We start from the raw sequence: 22960 nt of genomic DNA on the forward strand, positions 1-22960 counted from the left end.
AAGGGGCAAGGTAAATTCAGAATAGCAAGCATTTCATATTTCGGTAGTGCACTGTGCGCCAATTCAGTCGACAACATGTCCACTTACACGGCGACGGGCTCCTTGAACCTGCCGAACTGCTGGATCTGGAACATCAGGTCGCCGCCGTTGACGTACTCCATGACAAAGTAAAGCCGGTCCTGCGGAGAGGAAGGGCCAGCCGAGGTCAGCGCGTGCGCCAGCCGAGGTCAGCGCGTGGCAAGATCACGGGCAGAAGACGGTGGGTAGCTCTCATACGTCACTCAAATATGACACACATTATACTGATGTCAGACTGATATACATTTATCATAACAAGGACAGCGAAATTTGTTTGCTCATAATACAAAATGAGAACTTTAACAACTTCGGTAGCAACGCTGGTTATAAAAAGGTCAACATACATAAAATCAGGGCTGCTGAGCCGATAGCTTTTCGGTGACTCCGACTACGACTCCGATTCCGACTCCGACTTCAACAATCGACTCCGACTCTGACTCCGACTCCGACTCCGACTCCGACTCCACCTCCGACTCCGCACAATGCTCTTTAAGTCCATATAACGAAAGTAAAGTTCATGTCGGTGATCTTTTTTTCGTGCTTGAAACGACCTTTTACGCGTTTCAAGGCCTTGTAGTTATTGCAATTATACGTCTCACGTAATATTGGATTGTGGAAATAAAACAGGTTTTGACGCAGTACTTCAGCCTTTTCCATGAAAATGCTCGTCGTAAACAGGAGTATGTCCTTAGCTTCAACAAAATCTGATTTTAAACGAGCGAAATATCGTCAAGCAAACGGGTGTAGGGTATGACTTTGAGCCATGCAGTGTCAACTCCGACTCCGCTGTCGGAGTCAGCAAGGAGTCGGCAAGATTTTGGCGACTCCGGCTCCAACTCCAACTCCGACTCCCCAACCTCGCATAAATAGTGTCATTTCTCTCATAGCTTGAAACAGTAAGAGCGAAATTTCAACAGCACCAGTAAATATACCTTTCCTTACCATAGTTTGGAAGCAGGAGTGGAGCTGGACGAGGAAGGGCGGCTTGCTGGCCAGCGCCAACACTCGCTTCTCGATCATCGTACACTCGACGTCGTCGTCCTGGATGATGATGTCCTTCTTCAGGATTTTGATGGCGTACAGCTCGTCCGTGCCTCGTCGCTCCGCCAGCATCACCTGAGGACGTCGGGTTATAGGGCTGGGGTCAGAGGGAGAGGTGTGGGCCAACGGTTAATGGAGAGGAGACAGGAAGGATCCACTTGTACAGTTAAAAGACCAAATTTTGATCAAAAGAATCGCGGTGGACGTAGCTCGAGCTAGCACACGGAGTTACATGTCCAGGAAGACCAACCGGTCGACATGGGCTGCAGCGGCTACGTCCACAGGGTGCAAGCAGCTTTCAATTAGCGCTCATACCGGTTACCGGCAGATAAATTATCGGTGGTTTCAGCTCAGTGTGACCGATGGCTGGCTCGCTGGATAATCGAGGGCTACATTCAGATTCTGCTGGCTCAGCTTAGACATAAGCAGTTTTTAAAGCAGCATTACCACTGACCAGCTGTTGCTTTTCACTCAGTACAACCAGATGCAACTGCCGCTGATTTGGGGCGGCAGCGTCCGCTGACGTACCTTGCCGAAGCTGCCCTTTCCGAGCACCATGAGGAAGTTGAAGTCGGTCGCCCGGATCATGTCCTTCTTGCCCATGTTGTGGGGAATGTCCTTGTGCTCCGAGAAGCTGGCCCGGATCGTCAGCGATGTCTTCTGCAACGTCCGTGTAATCACAGTTAGCCATCAGAGCGGGTTGGCCTACGCTACAGAGGGATCGGGCAAGTTTTCATGCAATGTGGTCGTTGAAAGGGCGGGGGTGAGCACCGTAAAATGTGATCGTCAGACAACTGACAAGGACGTCACGATCATGCTGGATGATCTATCGCTGCACGCAGTGAAGGTATTTAATATGCAACAAAGGCATTTGTTGCAATATTGGTGCACTTGATGTTTATGTGAAACATAATTTCACCTGTCTGACTTGAGCTGCTGTCAAAGAAATCTATCACTTGCATGTCCGGTATTGTATTAGGTAGATCATCGGATAACTTATAAACTTTTTTTAAATAGTTCCGAACAGTCGAGCCCATGCACTAGAGGATATTCGCACCGTACGCGCACTAGGTCACTAGCGAGTGAATAATGACTCGATTTAGGTTTGACGCAATTCTAACTATTTGCAAACTACACTGGTCAGCTGGTCACAGATATACCATGAATCTACGCAAGCTAAGTCCTCATTCGTGCTGATCAACCATATCTTCTAAATCTAAATCCTAAGAAAACCAAACTAAGAAAACCAAGAAAACCACTTTGTGAAAAAACTGTCACTTCAAAGCACAAAACGCATGTAAGACAGCACCAATTCCAGCATGCCGGACTCAATCGCACTCATTTGCAGAACACTGTCATCCCCGTATCAAACAACCGACACTTTAAAAGACACCTCACACAAAACCGCACAATACCGGTTACTCCAGGTGCACGAGCGAGGTAGATTCACAATGCACGTTTGCAACGAATTTCCTACCAATGTCTAATAAAAGTCCGTTCATAACGGACATTCATCTACCCGCTCATGCATCATTGGCTTTTCATTAACGTTCCTCCGTCCCCAACCACGTCACGAGTGTCGGTGGCAGCAGCTCCCAGTAAGTAGCGATTAACCCCACCGTGCCACCCGTCAGCACACTCGCTGACATAGCCAGACGGCTGTCTCCTCCACGGCAAGCGCGCTGAATAAAACCCATTACTTGGCACGCCCACGAGTGCTGGGGACGGCGCCGCTGTGGGCGACCCACGCCCCAATCAGAGTTTTTTTTTAGGAGTCAGGTGATGCCCTCACGGGAAGTTGAGAATAACGGGACCGATGAAATCGAGGTAATTAAGTGTACGGCACAGCATGTGGGTGTGTCCCAAGCAGCAGTGCAAACCTGTCTTATGGAGACGATAGATGCCTAGAAGTAAATACCGAGTTATTTTTTATCTAAACTGACCGCCAAACAAATCTTATTCTCAAGCATATTGTAAATTTCTTAAACTATTTGAAAGATATGAGTGAGTTATTGCATTGCATTTTATCTCGCCATCTTTCCAAACTCCCAGTCCCACTTTTCCTAGAGTTCCGGGAATAGGCGCTAGCATAATTGCTGTTTGCCTTGGTTTAGCGAGAGCCGAACGGTGCTTCATGGCATGCTGGTGTTTGCAGCAGCGATTGGACAATGGACATGCATAAATAACAATATTTGTGTCCGATCATTTCAATTTTTGAGCGCCTTAATCTAGCTTCAATGTCCCTTTCTCAGAAAATAAACACAGTCAATAAAAGCCCAGTATTCGTGACAGTCCACTCTTACACTTATTTCTGCAGCTTCCCGTCCAGCTGCTCAGTGCTCATCCAGGGTCCCCCGCGCCCTGACCTGACCTCGGCGTTACCCCGGTCTCCGCAGCCCTTTGTCCCGCCTTCTGGAGCTCCCCGGTGGCTGACATAATCCTACGGTGCGCCGCAGTATCACCCATCTTCAGTCTTGTCCTGCACAATCTCTCTCCCGCAGACCCCCCCCCCCCCCCTGCTGCCCCCCTGACCGGGAATGATCGATCTCCCGTGCTCCCCCCCGTCCCCAGAGCAGCTGGTGCAGCGGCCATCAATCCTGGCCAATTCCAGTCATGGTATCCGGGCTCCGGTGGAGGCACAGACCGCGGACCCAGCCCTCTCCCTACCCTTCCCCGCTTCCCCCGCCATCCGCCAGGGCTGCTGGCCCGTCCTACAAGACACCACGGGGCGCCCCACACCAACACAATGGGAGCGACCGTACAGTAATCTACTGGAAGGGACCGCTGGCAGGCACACATCGAGTCGCGAGCCAGCGGTGACCGTATTTGTGCTATTTGTGTTCTGTATCAGAAAACGGTCCTATAAGGCTTACTATCAGCTTGATAACAGTAATAAATAATTACGCAGAAATCATTGCTACAAACATTTTTGGTTTGATTTAGGAGGAGCTAAATATAAGAGCAGCTCGTGCGGCCGAATTACTTTGTCAAACAGGCTGAAATGTTTCGGCGAAATAAATCCCTCCCACGCGGCTATCTTGCCCTCAACTGGCGTTACCAATCAGGTCGGGTATCCAGCGGCTACTACTGGACTGAATTGCTATAAAATGTCACTGCCGGGTCTGCCGTGGCGTTATACAGTAACGTACGATAGTTATGCCTATCTCGTATAGCGGTGTGTACCGGTTGTGCGTTGCTGCGGTTGCCCCGCGTGTTAGTCCAGAGCTAACAATTGTCAACCGTTGTTCAGAACCGGTGTGACTAATGATGTAAGTTTTTGCTTTTCCCATTGGCCGTCTAAAATTGTGTTTCTCTAAGGGAATCTATAAATAGCAATCTCAAAAGACACAAGCACACACACGCTAAACGCAAAAAAATCAAGCATGCGTTCGCGAGCCTATCAACCCACAATTGTGCACACGGTACAAACACGCTCTCGCACACGACCTTGCACACGGCACACTCGGGGTAACGGGTCTTACGTCGGTCATAGATCCCCGGCCCTGAAACAGAGGTGCGCCGCGCGGCAGCGGCCGGTCAGAGGCAGCGAAGACTGGTGGCCGACAGAATCACTAAAGCCCGGTACACACCGAACATCAACAGCCCGCACAGTGCATCAAGAGGAGGTTTACATAGTGAAGGTGCCATAGAGAGAAACAGTTGAGGATAGAGCATCCATCAAGAGTCGGAGTGCTACAGTTCGCGCATGGCAGAAGTGCTGCGGTGTAGTTACGTACGGTGCCAAAGTGGTGCTGAGGCAAGAAGAAAGTTACCATTAGCGTTTTGTAGATGGCAAATAGGGTGGGTGCAAACATCAATACATTTCAGATAGGTAACCATAATTGATTGCTGCAAATTATTGCAAGGAAAACTTAGTGCGATCACAAGATCATAAAGAAGAAAACAGCAATGAAGTAACAGGCTCGTATCAGAATCTGAGATTGAGAAAGTTCATGAGGGATTGATGAAGAAGTAGGTTTGCATAAACAATGAGGAAGCTTCCAAAAGTGCAGATGATAGTTGCACATCAAAAGCCGGTGGCCTAAAGGTCATGGAACAAACTCTTGACGCTGAATTTCTTAGCTGGGGATGCAATGCAGATGGTTCGCCTCTCAAAAGCGTCGCCATAAGGAGCATGAATAGTGAATGCTTACCTTGAAATCATATGATTAACTATGAAGTCACGTGATATTTGCAAATTTGTACCAATGGGATTTAAGGGTCATTTCTCTTTTTGTTGTTAAGCCCGATGAAGCCCCGCTTCAAGAAAGGCTTGGCAGTTATAGATGCGGTTCGTAAGGACTGCATAATGTGACATTGTGACATTCTCGCCTTTTTTTCTGTTGTAAATGCAATATCGAGCCCCGCCATTCCTTTCCCGGCCTCTTGGTAAAATGATCTGGATAAAGACTTCGTCAGCGCGCGACAGGCTTCCCTGCTCTACCAACCCGATACAGTGCCGAGGAGCGCCGTCAATGTAATTGAATATCGGCCGTTGGCACTGAGCGCCCAGTGTGAAATTGATGGCGTCTCCGCCTCCTGACGGCCTGCACAGCCACCGGCGGCCCACGGCCACTGGTGGCGGCCGCCCCCGAGCCACTCAACCGCCCAGATCGGCGCCGCGCGCCGGGAATGTCTTCAACGCGCCAATTTCGCGCCGCCGCGCCGGAGCCGGACCGGCGGCCGGCTGGCTTTCATTGCAGGCAGCTATTTATACCGGCCGAATGCCTCAGGTCATATGAATTTGCCGGCCATCCGGTCGACTGGCGAATTTCTCAGCGCCGTACGGGCGCACGGGCCAAGCAGCCAGGTGATGAAACGCTCGTACTTTGTGGTGACCCGAGTCCGACGAGACATACCATTTTGATGAGATGTATGTGCATCTCCTGGAATGTCTTATGCCCTGTTTGAGGCGACATGATATGAGATGACGGGACATGTCGTTTGTTTTCCCAGATACATCAACCCATTTTCGAGCGAATATTCCTGAGGACATTCCTTTTACAGCCAACCAGTTCACGTACGGCTGGAATCCCTTATTCCTCGAGTAATCCCTTATCCTCAAGCATTCCCTGTGGTCCGTTTCATCCTGCCATATCCCTTTTCACCCTACCACACCCCTTTTCACCGGAGCAGTCCCCATTTTCTCACCCTTGCGCGTTCCTTCAGTTCCATGATGTCGGTGCCCTCGGGCGGCACCGGCACATTGTAGAACTCCCCCTCGTCCTGAGTGAGTAGCTTAAACCAGCCGTCCACTGGCGCCTTGATGACCTCCGAGATACCTGACAGTGGGGTCAGAGAGGTCACACGAGGTCAGAGAGGTCACACGAGGTCACAGGTCAGATGGTTGGGAAAATGTCAGACTGGGTCTGGGTCACAGGTCAGGTAGTCAGCGCGCAAGAGGTCACACAATGAGGCTAGGTCACCAGTTAGAGCAGACTGGAGTATATAGATCATTGACCAAACCACTGAGCATAGGTCATGGAGCGCGATCGAGTCTATTCAACGTGAGAAACCAAGAAAAATAGATTTCGTGAGTGGTGAGAAACGAATGAGTCTAGGCTACTTCATGCGAAGTTATATGGGCGAAAAGAGAGATTTAAAGGGACCCTCCCACCTTCAAAAAAGTTTATGAATTATGAATTGGCATGAAAGTGATGTCGCTCGGTTCAGAAAGAGCGGAAACGAATATCTACCAAATTTCACCGAAAAATATTCACCGGTTTTCAAGATATTAGACTTTTACTTTTGTTTACTTTTTGGGATCTCCGCTGTTCCTAGCGACTTTATTTGGAAGCAATAGTTTGACAGCTGAAAGTGCGGCACTTGTTGCGCGCAAAGCAGCATATACCACCGCGTGCTACAAAACGTTTTAGTCAAACATTTAAAAATCGTTAGATATCTGCGTTGACGTCACACATTCAGAGGGATATTCCTATGCATTAGCCCCTCTGAAACAAAATGCTGCAATTTTGAAATTCAATATTTCCGATTTAAGGCATTTCTCGATGTTGTGAGTGCCGAAACCGGTAATTGTGAGCCAGGGACCCCATTTTGGCTATCTCAACTCAAATCTAATGTTAAGGTGTGAGGGTCCCTTTAAAGCTGAGCTTATTGCTGGCCATTCTGATGTGTAAGATGAGCGAAATTAGATGGATTTTTTTTTATAAATTTAGTCCGAACCTTTTGATGGGAAGGATTCACAAGGACAGAGCCACCGCTAAGCGAAGCTTGTTGCGATGACCCTGCCCTCTACCCTCCGATCGCGCAGTTCCGATTCTATGGCAGAATTTAGAGTCCGAATTTTAACGTGCGCACAAAGCCGCGCACGGCCGGTCCCCTCGCTGAGTTCGCCTGGCTACGGCCTGCCACCAACCGCAACCATACCTGTCAGGAGGCCCATAAATGTCTAGCGCCCGTCGCGTTTCGAACCCGGACTGTTATAACCGGGAACACGTGCTCTCACCACGCGGAGTCCAACGCTCTAACCAACTGAGCTACGGGAGCTACTATTTTGTTAACGTTAACGCAAAATGACAAAGCGCCTTGTTTCATACATACTCCATAATACCTGTATATCACAATATAACACATTCAAATAAACTAATATATAGTCTACACTCTAAAGGTTAATTTAACTCTCTCCAGCGCACTAATTGGCCTCCTGTCGGAATAATTAACGCAGTCTCTCGCCCACCAGGACCGTGGCCGTAGTTCCACTACCAGTCGGATCTAAACTTCAAATATTGAGCGCACTCATCTCACACTCAGCTATTTTGGTTTGTCTGGATATGATCTTTTCAGAGGTAGATCAAACCAATTTTTAGAAGCTCCGGCTCCGGCTCTGTGTACCGGCACCCAGCAACTCCGGCTCCGGGAAAAACGTGCCAGCTACGGTGGCTCAAGCTTGGCATCCTTATTCGTAGCTCGACTTCACATCGCTTCATTACCATCATCGCAAAATTGCAAGCTTATCCCAAATGAAGGCGCGATTCGATGCAACTTCTGGAAACATACTGATATTGACATTCAAATCAATTATGCTTACATTTCGACCTCCTTGGTGGTACGTAATGAATTCAATATATCCTCCGTTCTGTCATGGGCAACGGGATTGCAGACATTAGTAACTTGGTTTACAAATACAAAATTATTATACACAATCTGTCACACAGTTTCAGTTCATATTTCATATTGGAATGGATTCCACCAGTTCAAATGATCATTACACTTAAGGACTGGCCACAGCTCTCAGACTGCGCCTTGCTGGCATAATTCGGTAACATAATTCGGTTATGAGCACGTAATGGGACATTTTCATCCCGCTGATCTTTGAACCTCCGAACCAGTTTTCAAATTTCATGCTTCGTTCAATAGATCGGATAAATCTGCCCAAGAAACTTCACATGAATGATCTCGGCACTATAGGCCTTTACATCCACGTTATTACCATGTTGTTTTACATAAGTCGCAATATCACGACGGCTACATATGCATTAGGTATGCGTCATGTGTAGTGCAAAGTGTAGTAAAGCAAATGCATGACGACGACGACCAATTCTGTTCTTGTTCCGTGCCGTATGACATGACAATCAGTATTGTTCTGTAACATCCAGTGTCGCCCTGGGCCGTTCTGTTACTCAGCGAGGTTGTTCTGTAACATCCAGTGTTACCACTCACAGAAGCTGTTCTGTAACATCCAGTGTTGCCACTCACCGAAGCTGTTCTGTAACATCCAGTGTTGCCACTCACAGAAGCTGTTCTGTAACATCCAGTGTTGCCACTCACAGAAGCTGTTCTGTAACATCCAGTGTATCCTGTAACGCCGTCCTGCCACTCACCAAAGCTCAGTGATCCCATGAAGTCGTTCCTGGATGTGCGGTCCCAGTCCCAGACTTCAACCAGCAGCCGGCGGTCCTTGTCCTCAGGCTTCAGCTCACTGCCCGAGGTCAGAAGTCAAGGTCAGCGGTCAAGGTCAGTGGTCAAGGTCAGCGCTCAAGGTCAGCGCTCAAGGTCAGCGCTCAAGGTCAGAGGTTAAGGTCAGCGGTCAAGGTCAGCGGTCAAAGTTAGCGCTCAAGGTCAGCGGTCAAGGTCAGCGGTCAAAGTTAGCTATCAAGGTCAGGTCGTGGTTTTAGTTAGCTGACAGGGATCATGGTTCAAGGTCTGATCACAGCGTACACTGTCCCAGGTTAGAAGTCAAGCTCAATTCAGCTCGGCTGTTCGCGTATTGATATAGGTGGACAATTGCTACATTTTACAAGAATAATTTTCAAGTGAGGTCAAAAAGACGTCATATGGGACAAAATAGTCCAAATATTGTCAATGCATTTTTCGCGGCACTAGGAAACGCATTTTTTTCCAAAATGAACGAAAAGCCTCCGGCGGAGGATTGCTGTCGGTGTGCGAGCTAACACAGCGCACCTAAAATAACTATACATTATTATCTTTAAGTCGTTACCCATGTCCGGTTGTCCCACCGCTATATGTGGCTACAAAAACAGTGCAGAGCAGCTCGTGCTGGGGCGCTCGGGGCGCTTGTATTGCTTTAGAGCGGGGCGCTGTTTTCCACTTCAGAGCGCTGTGTTGCGCCAATTACTGCGTCAGCCGTGGGCCGATGGCGCGTGGGGAGCGTGGGGTCGGGCGCAGCTGGGGTTCATTAGGTGAGCCGGCGCCGCCACCGGGCGACCGCCGCCGCTTCCAACTCGGCGCCGCCCGCCGCGCGGTTCACAAAGCGGCGCAGCGGCGACCATTGGGCTGTATGTGAGACCGCATGGGGACGGCGCAGGATAAATAAACTCAGACATTTCAACTGAGATTTGTCATAATATGCTTCGAACGGATACCCACAGGGGGATGGTCCTCGTGATTGGTATGGCAAAATTATGCCTTGGGCTAACTGCCTAACGAATTCAGGAATCGTGCACTAGATTAGTAGTTAATGTTGATTGCCAATTTAAACGCACTAAAAGAAGAAGCATTCCTAAAGTCATGTGGTGTTTTATAAAGTGTTACAAGTAGCCAACAGAGAAATCGTATACGGTGGTGCAACCCAGTTGTCCGAGGGAGGTTCACTTGTCATTATTCTTCGTTAAAACATGAGTCAAAACAAAAGCATACACAGAACATGTATCATTGTTATGCTAAGCCAATACCCAAAATCCCTTCCTCAGAGCTCTCCAGAGAGTAAGTACCGAGCACTGAGCACCATACTTAGCCAGCCAAACTCGTCCCTGTAGGTACCGTCGCGTGGTGAAATGTTCCTTACGGGGCTCTCTCGTCAATGTCCAAACTTCAGCAATACGAAATGTAATTGAACCCGTACCAACTTTTCTCATGGCTGTCTGAATATGCTCCCAATCGTTAGTATAATGTCGCCCAGTTTCGTCACAAGATGGCGAACAGAGAGGTTCTACCCAATGCCATTCTGTGTCCCTCAACTATGAACTCAGGCACAAAGCAGAACGACCTATGGGAAGTTAGGCAGTTTGGGGTAGTGCAGAACGCAGTCATATTATTGCTCTGCAATCTGCTATTGCGACGGTGCATATAGTCAGCCAGAGACACCCTTCCCCCCAGTCAACCAGAGACCCACCCAATCAGTCAACCAGAGCCCCATCCAGTCCGCCATAGACCCCACCCAGTCAGCCGGAGGTCTGAATTTCCCACCGGGCTTCCCGATCGATGTCTCCAAAGGCGGCGCCCGTATAGCCGGCCGCTCAGGTCGCCTTTAATTTTCGTAAATCTGCCCGCACCCGTTGCATTCGCAGAAACGCGAAACGGCTGCATCGGACGATATCAAACGGGCGTCTATCCGGGGCCGGCGCCGGACGCTGCGGGCCACAGGGAACATACCAATTTATCGCAACGGCAGCGATTTTTCACCAGCGATGGCCAGAGTACACCATCAAACTGTATGAGCTAAGACATTTGCTATCAGAGAGACTCCTTCTGAACATAAGTCTGGTCTTCAAAAAGAAAACAAACAAGAAATCAAATCATAGCATACATGCTCGAGCATGACAAATGACCTCGATGACAAAATAATCGGATTATACCACTCAATGGATCCTCTATCATTCCATGCAGCATAAAACGGCAGTAACCAGAAATATTCAGGCCGAATAAATGCACTCTACTGAAGGCTTCATTGACTTCACTGAGGACCATTACTATAAAAAGCAGTCCGCCCAGTGCCTGTTCCCGGCCCGTGCCATCCCTCTCGCCATCACTCACATTGTGAACGTCTCGTTCCAGACGGGGTTCAGCGACGTCTTGATGGTCTTGGTTTTGCGCTTAGAGCAATCCTGGTCGGGGATCAGCTTCAGCTTGACGTAGGGGTCCGAGTAGCCGTTCGGATCCATCGGGATCAGGTTCTTACCCTGCCGGACTGAAACGGACCAGACGGGCGGTGGTCATAAATGAGTCAAAAGAGAGATAAGATGACTGACGTAAGAGGATTGACTAGACAACTAATCATTGATGTTTGGTAGATCTCGAAGCATAACGCAATGAAGTGACATACTAATAATTTTTGTTGCCGAAAACAGCCCCAGACTCCGATGGGGCTCACGAAAAGTGGCATGGAATAGAGGCGTAGGAACGTGGCCTAGGTAATAGGTATCATAACAGATGACATAATGTCTATGATGATATGTTATTTATGATGTCGTACAATAAATGCTGCTCATTTCAAGCTATAATTTCATGAAGGTAAAACACGGGTAACGACAATCTTACCCCAGCGTTGCCAAGCATGCAGGAAAAGTAATACCAATCCCAAACGGAGTGTGATTCGAGGCTTGAGGCATCGGATGAAAAACTGATGCATAACTTATATCTATTTTGTAAATAACTATGAGGTGTATTCCGTCCATATAATTGTCATTAAGAGTGATAATCTATCCCACCGCACACTCTTAGATCTCACACCCTGCGAAGCCCGACACCAGACAAGGTGAATAGGACCAGCTAGCCCGGAAAACGCGGACCACGCTGTGCACAATTATGACCTACTGTGGCAACAGTGAGCTACAGTGAGCTACGGTGAGCTACAGTGGCGCTTATAGGGGACATCATTACGGTAAGCGATGACACAAAAAAATAACAACACAACTAATGAAAAAGTAGCACGGAGAGGATAAAAACAGAGGCAAAAAGTGTCGTAGCGAGCAAATATGCCCCCGATGGCCTAAGCATGTGGCGATTTCCGTAATACGTCTGGAAGCATTGGTATTGATTAGGAACTAACGCTGAGAGACACTTGGCCCATTTTGGTAGAGAGCCTGACACAACTCCCAGGAAAGTATCATGGACTTATGCGAAAATAAAATGAACTTATTCAAAGAGAAACAAAGAAAAAGTAAAGAAATATTCACTACAAAATGAACCCAACAAATTGCGTCATTCCGAGCATCACACGCAGTGTTGTATTTTGAGTCTGAGTCTATGTTTCTGTGTGTAGGACGTAGGTCACTATAAGTTCGAGAAGGGTCGGTTAGAGTCTGTCTCTCTCCGACACAGTGAGGCTGGGGAGCTATGAGTCTGGCAGGGTCAGTTTGAGGCCTGTGTCTGGATGGCTCGCTGTGACTCCGAGTGGAGTCACTTTGAGTCTGAGTCTCTCCGTTCTCTGTGTAATGTGGCTGGGCCGCTATGAGTCTCTGCGCGGGGGGTAATTGGATCAGTTCTGTGGCACGGACTGCCACCATCAGACGCCGCCGCGGTCACCCAGCCGGCTAATGTATGCAGCGGTGGGGGGAGAGAGAGAGAGCGGGAGAGCGGGCAGAGCACGGGAGGAGGCCGTGGGAGGGCCGCACGGACGGAAACAGGTCGTGGGCGAGACAGAAAGCTCCCGCCGATGCAATGGTAATAGCTGGATAAGTTAGCGGAGCCAGCCCTTCAAACGGTGAAAAGGCTTGTTGCTGCAGCGACATTTTGAGCGGACACGGTGACTTGCGTTATTCACTATTCAGCCATAGGAACTAGGAAGGTGGTCACGGGGATTTGGAAGCGAGACAAGAAGCTGGTAGGCATGACATTGCACTGTTTCCTTCTTAACCCTCGCCCTGGCAGGGCATTTTTCATAACACGGCTTGGCAGGGGGGGGGGGGGGGGGGTCGATGCGACCCCCCCTCCCCCTCGCGATTGGCTCCTATGGCACCTAGAAACACCAAATTTGGTTGGTAGGTGGGCCCCCTGGAGTTCTCGCCCCTGTGCAAATTTGGTTGCTCTATATTTAGGGGGGTTTTGGGGGGTATAAATGTAAAAATTTCGCTAAAAACAGGTCAAAAGTTTTTCGCTTATAACTTTTGATCTAATTAAGATAGAGCAAAAAGAAAAGCACCAGTGAACTCAGAACGTCAAGGCGCGTCGAGTGATATACTTTTTTGCTTTCTTAAGTGTACTTAAAGTTTTTCTTAAATTTTAAGTAAACTTTAATTAATTAATTAAGTTCAAGTTAACCAAATTGCAGCATATCGCATATCATTCGATTCGGCTGATCACCAGGAACACAATAATACCATTTTTTAAGCTCTAGCGTCATTATGTGCCAAGTTATTGGCAAAAACGTCATTTGACCTCAATTGACCTCATTTGACCTGACCCAGGGATAAGTACACCAAACAAAGAAGCACCAAGTGACCTGCTGTTAAGTACTATGGTTTCAAAGCACAAAAGTGAAAGAACGAAGCGGATATCTCCAGTATTTTCCGAATTTAGTATTTTCCCATAGGCTTAACATTACGACGTAATGACCTCTAACTGACCTCAGGTCAGTGACCTCAAAAAATCCGAACTATATGTCATACAACTCGGTGAACTTAGCACATCCTGAAAGTTTGAAGGAAATCAGTGCAAAACTGTGAGTTGGAGAGGTGCAAAAAGAAAATTGAAATTTGACCATGACCTTGTACCGGTTTTTCTGACCTGGTGACCTGACCCAAGGTCACCTGGACCTGAAATTTTCAGGTCATATTTAAAAAGGTTGCCCCATAGGCTGTGCCAAATTTGGCGGCGCTGCGCGCCGCCGTTTTTACGCTATCTTCGAAAAACCTTAGGGGGGTCGCATCGACCCCCCCCTGCCAGGGCGAGGGTTAAGATGGAGATCTAACGGAGATTGAAAGAGCTCGCTGAGAACGGGTCCAATCAGGCATTTGGTCTCCCTAAGTAAGGTATAGGTAAGGTAAGGTAAGGTTTCCCTCGTTGCCCTCTTTCATCAGCTAAGGGGAATGACAATATACTCAATACTGACAGCTGACTGTTGACCCGGGTGTACCTGTATCCGGTATTTTGAATAATGTTCAAATACATTAACCCTACATATTAGTGGCAGGCTCCTGGCTACCCCTAATAGGCAGGGGGGGGGCTGTTTACGACCCCCCCCCCCTTGATATCTCGAGATCTAACGGGCCGATTTTCAAAATTCAAACGGCATTCGATTTCGCTCAACGAGATCTACATTTCTAAAAAAAAAAATTAAAAAATGTCAATAGGGGGGTAGAGGGGGGTAAAAACGGGCAAATTGCAGATACATTTTAGACTGTTTATCACGGCCAGGTTTCTGAACCAATCTTAACGCAACTTTTGCTGATCGATAGAGAATGAACCAGGAATTCACATGGATCCTAAAAATATGCATTTTCAAAAATCATAGGCGGATACAGATCATTGAGATTGGGGGTACACAAAAAGTATAGTAAATAAGGTTTTTGTTGGTACTGTTTCTAAAAAGGGTGGCAATGGTCTTGTTATGTTACAATTTTCTTATGAGAGAACGACTAAAATTGTATTGGTCATGCATAGGCGGTGTCAGGGCACCTATGTTGGGAGGTAAAAAATAACCCCCTTTTTGGACGCCTGGATCCGCCTATTATAGCAAAAACGTGTCAAAAGAGGATGCACAATAACTTTGTATATGTTATCACATGATACCTTTCATTCACTGTTCGAAACTGGTGCAGCATCGTGATCTTCGCCCAAATGACTCGCTTCACGAATAGGACCCCCCAATTCCCAGTGCTCTGGAGCCGCCCCTGGTAAAGTTATGAACTTGAAATTTTCAGGGAATGTGCCCAATTTAGTTTTAGGAAAAGTCAGAAAGTTTCATCATCGTAGCTTCAGCGGTTTCGGAGATATTCCCGAAAAACCTGAGGGGTGGATAAAAACAACCCCCCCCCCTGCCACTAATAGGGTTAAACAATCCGCCCATTTGTTGGGCATTATGCATGTTTTTTCTAGTTCAGGTTATAATCAGTATTTTCCAGGCAGAATAGCCGTGGTACCGGAAACGAGTCGACCCAAAAATATCATAAACCTTTTCTGATAAAAAATGATAAAAAAGAAACGTTCATGGGACTCACAGCAACTCATGTTCGGTCGAAGACAAAAAAGAAAGCCACAAGAAAAAAACATTAACAAAAACTCTGACCAAAGAGAAAGAAAAAGGCAGAGAAAAAAGGACAATAGCTTTTCCGGACATCTCCATGAGAGCAGGGCAGCTGGAGCACACACGGTCTGATCCCCTAATCCTGGCCCAAGCCGGCGACCGGATCTGGATCGCCGCTCCGTCTGGTTGGCTGCGCTATTGCGCTACTGAGCCGGCGGCGGTCTGGATAGGGGTTGGTCTGCTCAGTCGCGGTCGGCCGCTCGGCTGCGTTATCGCGCTGCTTAGCCAGCGGCCGTGTGACCGGACACGCACCAGACTACCCCCGGAGATGCGTGCAGCGGCGGACGGCAGCTTGAGCTGCTTCGTAACCGCATTACCATTGGACTATAAGTCGAAACGCGACTGACGGTTGTCTCAGCTCCTTCCCGCGACACCTTTTTTTGTCGAAAATGGCAGAAATGACGTCACTCCGACTTCATTATAGCGGCCAAGCTATCAGCCTTTGGATAAATTTTTGGTCACAATGAGTAAAAGCTATTCACGGGAGGGTACTGAAAGTTTGGTGACGATCGGCGCTACGGTTCTGGAAGGCATCCGACCCCGGCCGCTTAGGGACGACACAACATTAGCAATAAACATGAATGAATCGCATTTAAAACTTAACTTCAGACAAGCCGGAAACAAAACAGCAAACTATTAAAACGTTTCTACATAAATTGATAAGCTAGTTTGTAAACCTTTCTTCGAACTATGATGAGAAGGAAGAAAGAAGTTGCCATTCGATTTAATCTCCTACATTCCTGCTGATACTGTACTCTCACACAAAAGATAAGAACAATGAAACAAATGCATTCATACTTTTCCGCATAGGCATCTTTTACAAATTTGTGAGCATTTACAAAGAGGACACCTCACATGGTAAACCACCGCCGTTACGGGGCGGGGTAAGCCCAGACGCCACAGCCCCCGCTAACACCATGGAGCAGCCGGTGGTTATCGATGGTTCGCCGCCGTAAAATGGGCCGCCCTGCAGCAAACGGTCGCAGAAATAGGCTCCGGACTAATTAATGCAACGCTTCACTAGCCAATCTCATAATTAATTATCATGCGCCAGCGGAGAGATGAGAGGCATACTGGCCGTCACTAACCCTGGAAAAGTGCGGTCGTTCGTTTACGGTTTGCTTACTACGTCATCTTTGGGTTGATGAGTGTGGTAAAATAACAAAGACGACAGCATGAAAGTGACGTGGCCATGGGCGTGGGAAATCGGTCACCTGGTAATAGACGGTAATAATTCAACCAACAGGCAGGTGCAAGTTGTGGTATTCCGCGCCTTGCTAGGGTACTGTTCGATAGAGGTAGGTACTCTAGGGCAGTGGGTACTACTCGTGAAGTTAAACAAGTTCGTCCGCGTTTTCCGTCACCCCAATTACATAGTTTAGCTACGGAATCACAAAAGTTTGTGATAATTTCAGGATGTGAACCCTTGTTACCGAAACAATTTACCGATAACTTGAAGGTCCCATTTTAGGCATTGGCCTGGTTTTGAAACTGACCGGTGATCCTGAGACTTAAACATTTGATATTATTCGCTGCGTCTAGCGACTAAACAAAACATACTGTTCTTCGCAAAACTCGAGCTCAATTAGACGTGAAACAGCAAAGTTGGCCACACAATGAAGACCTCACATCCTCAGCTTTAATTAAGAGAGCGTGTTAAGAAAACCGATAATTTGGGGAGCGATAAAAACAAAGTAAATGGCAACAAGTTTTCAATATCAATATTCAATGCAATCAATCATATGTTCATGGCTTATTTTAGCCACACCCATCAATCACATCTCGCTAAGACTAATAATAGATACATGCACACACATGGCACCGCTCTGTGTGTAACGGCAGACGCCGGCTCCGAGGCCGCCCTATCATCGCTGTACAAACAATAAGCCGGTATCGCCTGCCCGGCCCCGATATACTCGTATATAGTTGAAGTGGTGAACTGTGCCAGCCAGTGATCTGACCGACCGAGCCGCGAGCCGTGTCAACAAAACTCAGCCGGACGCGTCATGGCGGAACACAACAGAGCCACGACAACATCAGAGCTACGACAAAACGCCAGCCCATGCAGTCGGAACACTGGCGCGCGCTGCGTCTGTCGCTGGATTCACTGTCGGGGCATCGAACAGAACCAATGGCTGGCCAACTGGCCGGTCCAACGTGTGGTTCGCTGTCCAGTCCAGTGCGTCGTCTACTGTGTGGTCCACTGTATGGTCCACTGCATGGTCCACTGTGTGGTCCACTGTGTGGTCCACTGTATGGTCCACTGTATGACCCACTCTGTGATCCACTGCTCGGTCTAGTGTGTGCTCCAATGTGTGTTCCAATTTGTGGTCCACTGTCTGGTCCAGTACCAGGTCCAATACCGAGCTCATTGTGTGGTCCAATACCGGGTCTACTGTGTGATCCACTCTGTGATCCACTGTTCGGTCTAGTGTCTGGTTCACTGTCTAGTCCAGTACTAGGTGCACTGTCTGGTCTAATACCGGGCCCTCTGTCGGATCCACTCTGGCGTCCAGGACCGGCCGCGGCGGCACGTCCCCCGACCACACATACCATGCCGGCCAGGCAGGTCACGTGCCCAGACAAATGGGAGCCGACACTCAGTGGCAATGTGGTGGTGACATGACTGTATGACCCCGGTCACTGGTGGATGCACTGGGACCGCGGGGCCGGCCAACGCCCCGCCGCACTGTGCGGATATGACCTTCCTATCTGCTGGTAATGATAGGCGGACTCGAACACACTCGGCAGTCGAAAATTTACCAACAGCTGTTCCTTCCACTTGTTTTTATCGGTAAAGGTTTCATGATCCTAAGATGTAAAAATACGCCAAATTGAGGCAATGTCTTTACATTGTTCGCATACGATGAATGTGAAAATGAAAATTTATGTGAGCATCTCCACCAAAGCTACGTGGGGTCGAAACGGGGAAGAGGGGCTGGAATAAAAATAAAAGCGAATCAAGATCGGGCGATATTTAGATAGGGCTGAGGTCACGAAAAAAGAAGGTCGATACCAAAAGCCTGGACTAGGATTGAGGCTATCCGGGGCGTCGACAGGCTGGGACTGAAGTCACGATAGAGGCGGATTGAGCAGAACCCGGAGGCCAGGGGCCGGGGGGGGGGGGATCCGCCCGCGCACAGCGCTGGGTCCGGGACACATCGATCCACGGGCTCAACAGATCGAGCCGCGCCGACAATGGGGATCGGCCCGGCCGCCCAGAGCTCACTGTGGAACTGAAATGTGCACCCGGATTCGAAAGTGTAAAGCATAAGATTGGCACAAACGTCAAACTGTTTCGCTATAGGATTTACAAGTTAAGTGCATTTTCATAGGGCTTACGGTCGCAAAACTAGTTAGTTACGTAGCATAAGCCAGACTCTCACATATTTTGGGTGGCATATCATTACAGCTCATTATCTAAATAGTTATTTTAGTATGGTTTTTAGGTCGTGTTTTTCACGCTAACGCACATCATCATAGCCAGTCTAAATAATAATGAAACCAGAGTTAGGGTTGCTTACTTCTTTCCAATAGTGAAAGCCTTCAAAGCTGATCGGCTGATGAGTTCTCATCAATTTCGTACGATGTATTCGAGGTGATCTAGAAATAAACACAAACCAACTTCAAAGAAAAACATCGATCAGATAGTTTCAGCATAACATTCCGGTACACGTTTTATCAATCATTCCTTTACAAAGCGTCCCGTTTCTGAGATGGATCCTTGAGGTTGCCAGTTTCATACATTGTGAGTCCACCCAGACCACAAACATTCAGAGTTGCATCAGGCAGCTAAAAGCCGCGGTTTAGCGAAGTTAGGATCCATTACAACACTTCCTGAACTGACAGCGAGTCCGGGACATTGGCCAGAGGGAAGAAGTGATTGTGAAATGTGCGTATGATGAGCAACAGGGATCCTTTTTGCTTATACAAAAAGTGATACATCAGAGCCTTTACGAAGGTAAATCGCCCGTGTTTATCATCAAGCACATTGAGAATGTCTGTTCAAATGGCAGAAAAGATCATGTATCTGCCATAAATGATATATCTGCACGTTGAGAAAGGATCAATACTAAGTAGATCTAGTACTAAATTTAGTAGTGGATCTGGTAGTGGATCTGGTAGGACACTGGTACTCACTTTCGACGGTGAGTTTGTTGCCGGATGCGGTGATGCCCAGCTCTATCCGCCCCCGTCGCTCGGTGTGGTCGCACCCGCAGAGGTTCGGTACGCTGTCCTGGCACCGTTTGTGTACGTTCATATCACACGCTGTCAACAGCGCACGGTGAGCAGCGTCAGCAGGTGAATCGAACAGGGCACAGGGGCGGGAACAGTGCGTGGCGAAAACGGACATCATATGAACCGGGCCAGAGAGGCGAGAAAACAATACTGAATCATTGTACTTGACCAACAACTTTAGAATCTCGTCGAAAAAAAAAACTTGAAATAGTTCGGAAAAGTTCAATCACGTCATTATTTTTCGCATTTTATACTTGCAACTATTTCAAATAGCAAGATTAACATTGAAAATGAGCCCGCATGCAGTGACATACATAGAGACATTCCACAAAACAGAGTTCGTGCAAAGCCATGCAGCTGCATACCAGGAAGGCGACAACTCAACGAGCAAACACGTCTTACCTTGGCTGCAGTGCGCAATGCACAGGCGTATGTTCAGAAAACGGTGTGGGCGCGCACCATCACCACACACACCACACATCCTTTCATTCCAGTCGAGGTCTCCACAGCACTCGTCCCAGACCCAGTCCCTAGTCATGGCCCCAGTCACAACCCCAGCCCCAAACCCGTGAGGGTCAACCTATGAGTAGCTCCGTCCCCATCTCCAGCTCTAGACCCCCGACCCGTGGCCAGACGGAACAGTCTGGACAGCCTGTGGACAGCCCGTGGACAGTCCGTGGAGACAGTATGTGGATAGTCTGTGGACAGTCTGGATAGTCTGGAGAGTCTGGACAGCCTGTACACAGCCCGTGGGAAGTCCGTTGGACGGTCCGTGGACAGCCCGTGGACAGTAGGTGGACAACCCGTGACCAGCCCAATCTCCAGCCTCAGACCCTCGTCAACTGGTCTATCCGTGGACAGCCCGTGGACGGGCCGTGGACAGCCTGTGGACAGCCCGTGGACAGCCTGTGGACAGTCCGTGGGGAGTCCGTGGACAGCCCACGAACGGCCCGTGGCCGGTCCAATCGGACTGTGTTCCAGGTCAATATGCACTCGGCCATCGCCGTGGGTCACAGCAAACAGCGCAGACGGGCGCGCTGTCGATGGCCGAGCTTCGGCCGTACACCAATGGCACTGACACAGGAGTGGAGTGGGGAAAGACGCGGGGAGAAATACGCCAGGAGACAGGGGTGGGAGATGGACGGGAGAAATACCACAACAGGTAGAACAGGCACACAAAAATAATACACCGTATAGCAGAGAAATATATGCGTAGTACACCAAGGTCTGCGGAGGCAGAAAAAGGTATCCGTCTAGCAAATAAAACTTATGCCATTTAGATCATTGAATACGTTTTACGTTGGTACTGGAATTACCAAAGTTGGCACGTTTGAATGTTCCCTTCGATCAGGCAACTGCGAACGGTGTATTTGAGCTCCAAATGTTCCAGTGTAAGCAGAACTGGCGCAGCGTCCAGTCCGCTGCACCGACGTCGCTCGCCTGTTGAGCGACTATCAAAGTCGCACGACAGACGAGTAATCGCCTGTATTGAGTGGTTAAAATCCCACCCGGCGCCCTTCGCGGGTCGGCTGACAGCCTATGACAATTTCACAAATGTCGGCGGGCGCTGCACTCGCAGCCCTGCATTGGAAATGAGATTCGGCAGTCTCGCTGACGGGCGAGTTTCATCCTTTCAGAACTTTGTCGGTCCACTGAGACTGGCGCAGTCAGTTTGAGAGGAGAGCAACTAATAGTTAGTCTTGTTACGTCTGTGACAGGGGACTGAACAATGTTTGAGAACTAACTGAGGCTTGTAGCAAACATGGTAAAAAGCTAAAAACAAGTAATGCATGCGAAGGAAGCAGGCACCGGCAGCTTCTGGTGACGGAAACACAACACGGAACGCGTGAAACAAAGGTCGCCAAACGTAACAGGGGACCGCCAGGGCTGGGAAAAATGCTGAATCTGCTACATACCAGATATTACGAGAAACTCTTATTAACTACATTGCCACAAATGTTCCTCACATCATTTCTGCTAAAGAAAATGATTTTACATAGAAATTCTGGACAGAACTTTCCACTACCATTTTCTATCTTTTCTCAAAGTGAGCTTTAAATGTTTTGATTTAGTTTGCTGCACGCTCAAAAATAGATACAGTGTCTTGCTTCTGCCCCCTGTGAATGCTCTTTTTCTTATTTCTTACTCTTTGTAGGAAGCATACAAATACCAAAATAAGGTGCTGTTGGGTTTTCTCAGGGCAAGTTCCAGCACCCCCCGGAGCACCAGGAAGCTCCAGTGAGCCCTAAAATTTTATTTTCAGCATCCCAGCACCTTTAGGATTCAGAGGTATTAGCCTACTCAGGCAGAAAGTATTTGGAAGAAATCAGGTTGATTTGGCTAATCAGTCTGGTCAACAATTTACAATCATTGTGCATGCCGAACCCGCTGTACACATGTTGCCAGTTGTCACCTATCAAGGTTTAGAGGTAACATAAAATTGAACAATCAAGAAGTAAATAAAATATTCTTTTCTGAGCGTTACTTGATCAATATTTCAATCAGATCTCACCTTCTGCGCAAATCCGATCATATCTCCCTAATCTTCACATCTTGCTTTGCGTGCTGGGCGGCTACCTTGCTCTTTAACTGGGTATTGCACGCCGCTATACGGACAGTTGTCATTACCATAGAGATCTTATATACATAGAGATGACATGCACTTAAAATCGTGGCGATTCAGTGGGTCTTTTTAAGCAACTTATTTTCAGCCAGTAGCGTGCCAATATGGCTGAGGCATTGTTAGTCTGAAGAAATTATTACGTAGCGAGCGAAGCAAGCGTAGTCTTTCGTAGATTAACGGAAATTTCTGAGTATGAGCGGCCGGCCGGCCGTGGTTACGCTTTTGCGAGGCTTATATCTCAGCAACCACTTGACCGATTTACATTCGATGATTTTTCTAGGGTAGCTTCATTCCTTCTACCAAGTATTGGACTATTCTCGATGCATGTGGGTGACCGCTTATGCACGTGCCACGTGCAAAACGAAGAGGTGTCAGTTTTGCAATTGTTGCAATATCTTGGTAACTACTTGGCCGATTGCGCTGAAAGTTGGTATGTAGGTAGGCACCCACTAGGCAATGCATATCCATGTGCCACAGTTGGGGTGCTGCTGCACGTGCGCACGTGCAGGGGGCGATTCCAAATCTCGAGAACGGCT

General features: G+C 48.3%; 1 protein-coding gene across 10 annotated transcripts in view; it reads right to left on the bottom strand.

The window, feature by feature from the left end:
• LOC122366059 (protein kinase C, brain isozyme-like) overlaps positions 1-22960 on the bottom strand; it is a 119882-nt gene that overhangs the window by 24800 nt on the left and 72122 nt on the right. For 5 of the 10 annotated variants that reach the window (XR_006253829.1, XM_043337828.1, XM_043337825.1 and 2 more), the window contains 8 exons: positions 19703-19831; positions 11353-11506; positions 8961-9058; positions 6271-6401; positions 4602-4622; positions 1648-1779; positions 1021-1194; positions 88-179 (listed from right to left, as the gene is read on the bottom strand). Coding sequence is in view for 7 of the 10 variants with exons in the window: in XM_043337828.1 (XP_043193763.1) it covers positions 88-179; positions 1021-1194; positions 1648-1779; positions 4602-4622; positions 6271-6401; positions 8961-9058; positions 11353-11506; positions 19703-19831 (931 nt within the window). In the remaining 3 variants the exon portion in view is untranslated. The remainder of the gene's footprint in view (positions 1-87; positions 180-1020; positions 1195-1647; positions 1780-4601; positions 4623-6270; positions 6402-8960; positions 9059-11352; positions 11507-19702; positions 19832-22960) is intronic. The other 5 variants (XR_006253831.1, XR_006253830.1, XM_043337829.1 and 2 more) reach the window with 1 other exon arrangement.

Source organism: Amphibalanus amphitrite, unplaced genomic scaffold (assembly GCF_019059575.1).
Source record: "Amphibalanus amphitrite isolate SeventyFive unplaced genomic scaffold, NRLGWU_Aamphi_draft 000782F_arrow, whole genome shotgun sequence".
NCBI classification, from domain to species: domain Eukaryota; kingdom Metazoa; phylum Arthropoda; class Thecostraca; order Balanomorpha; family Balanidae; genus Amphibalanus; species Amphibalanus amphitrite.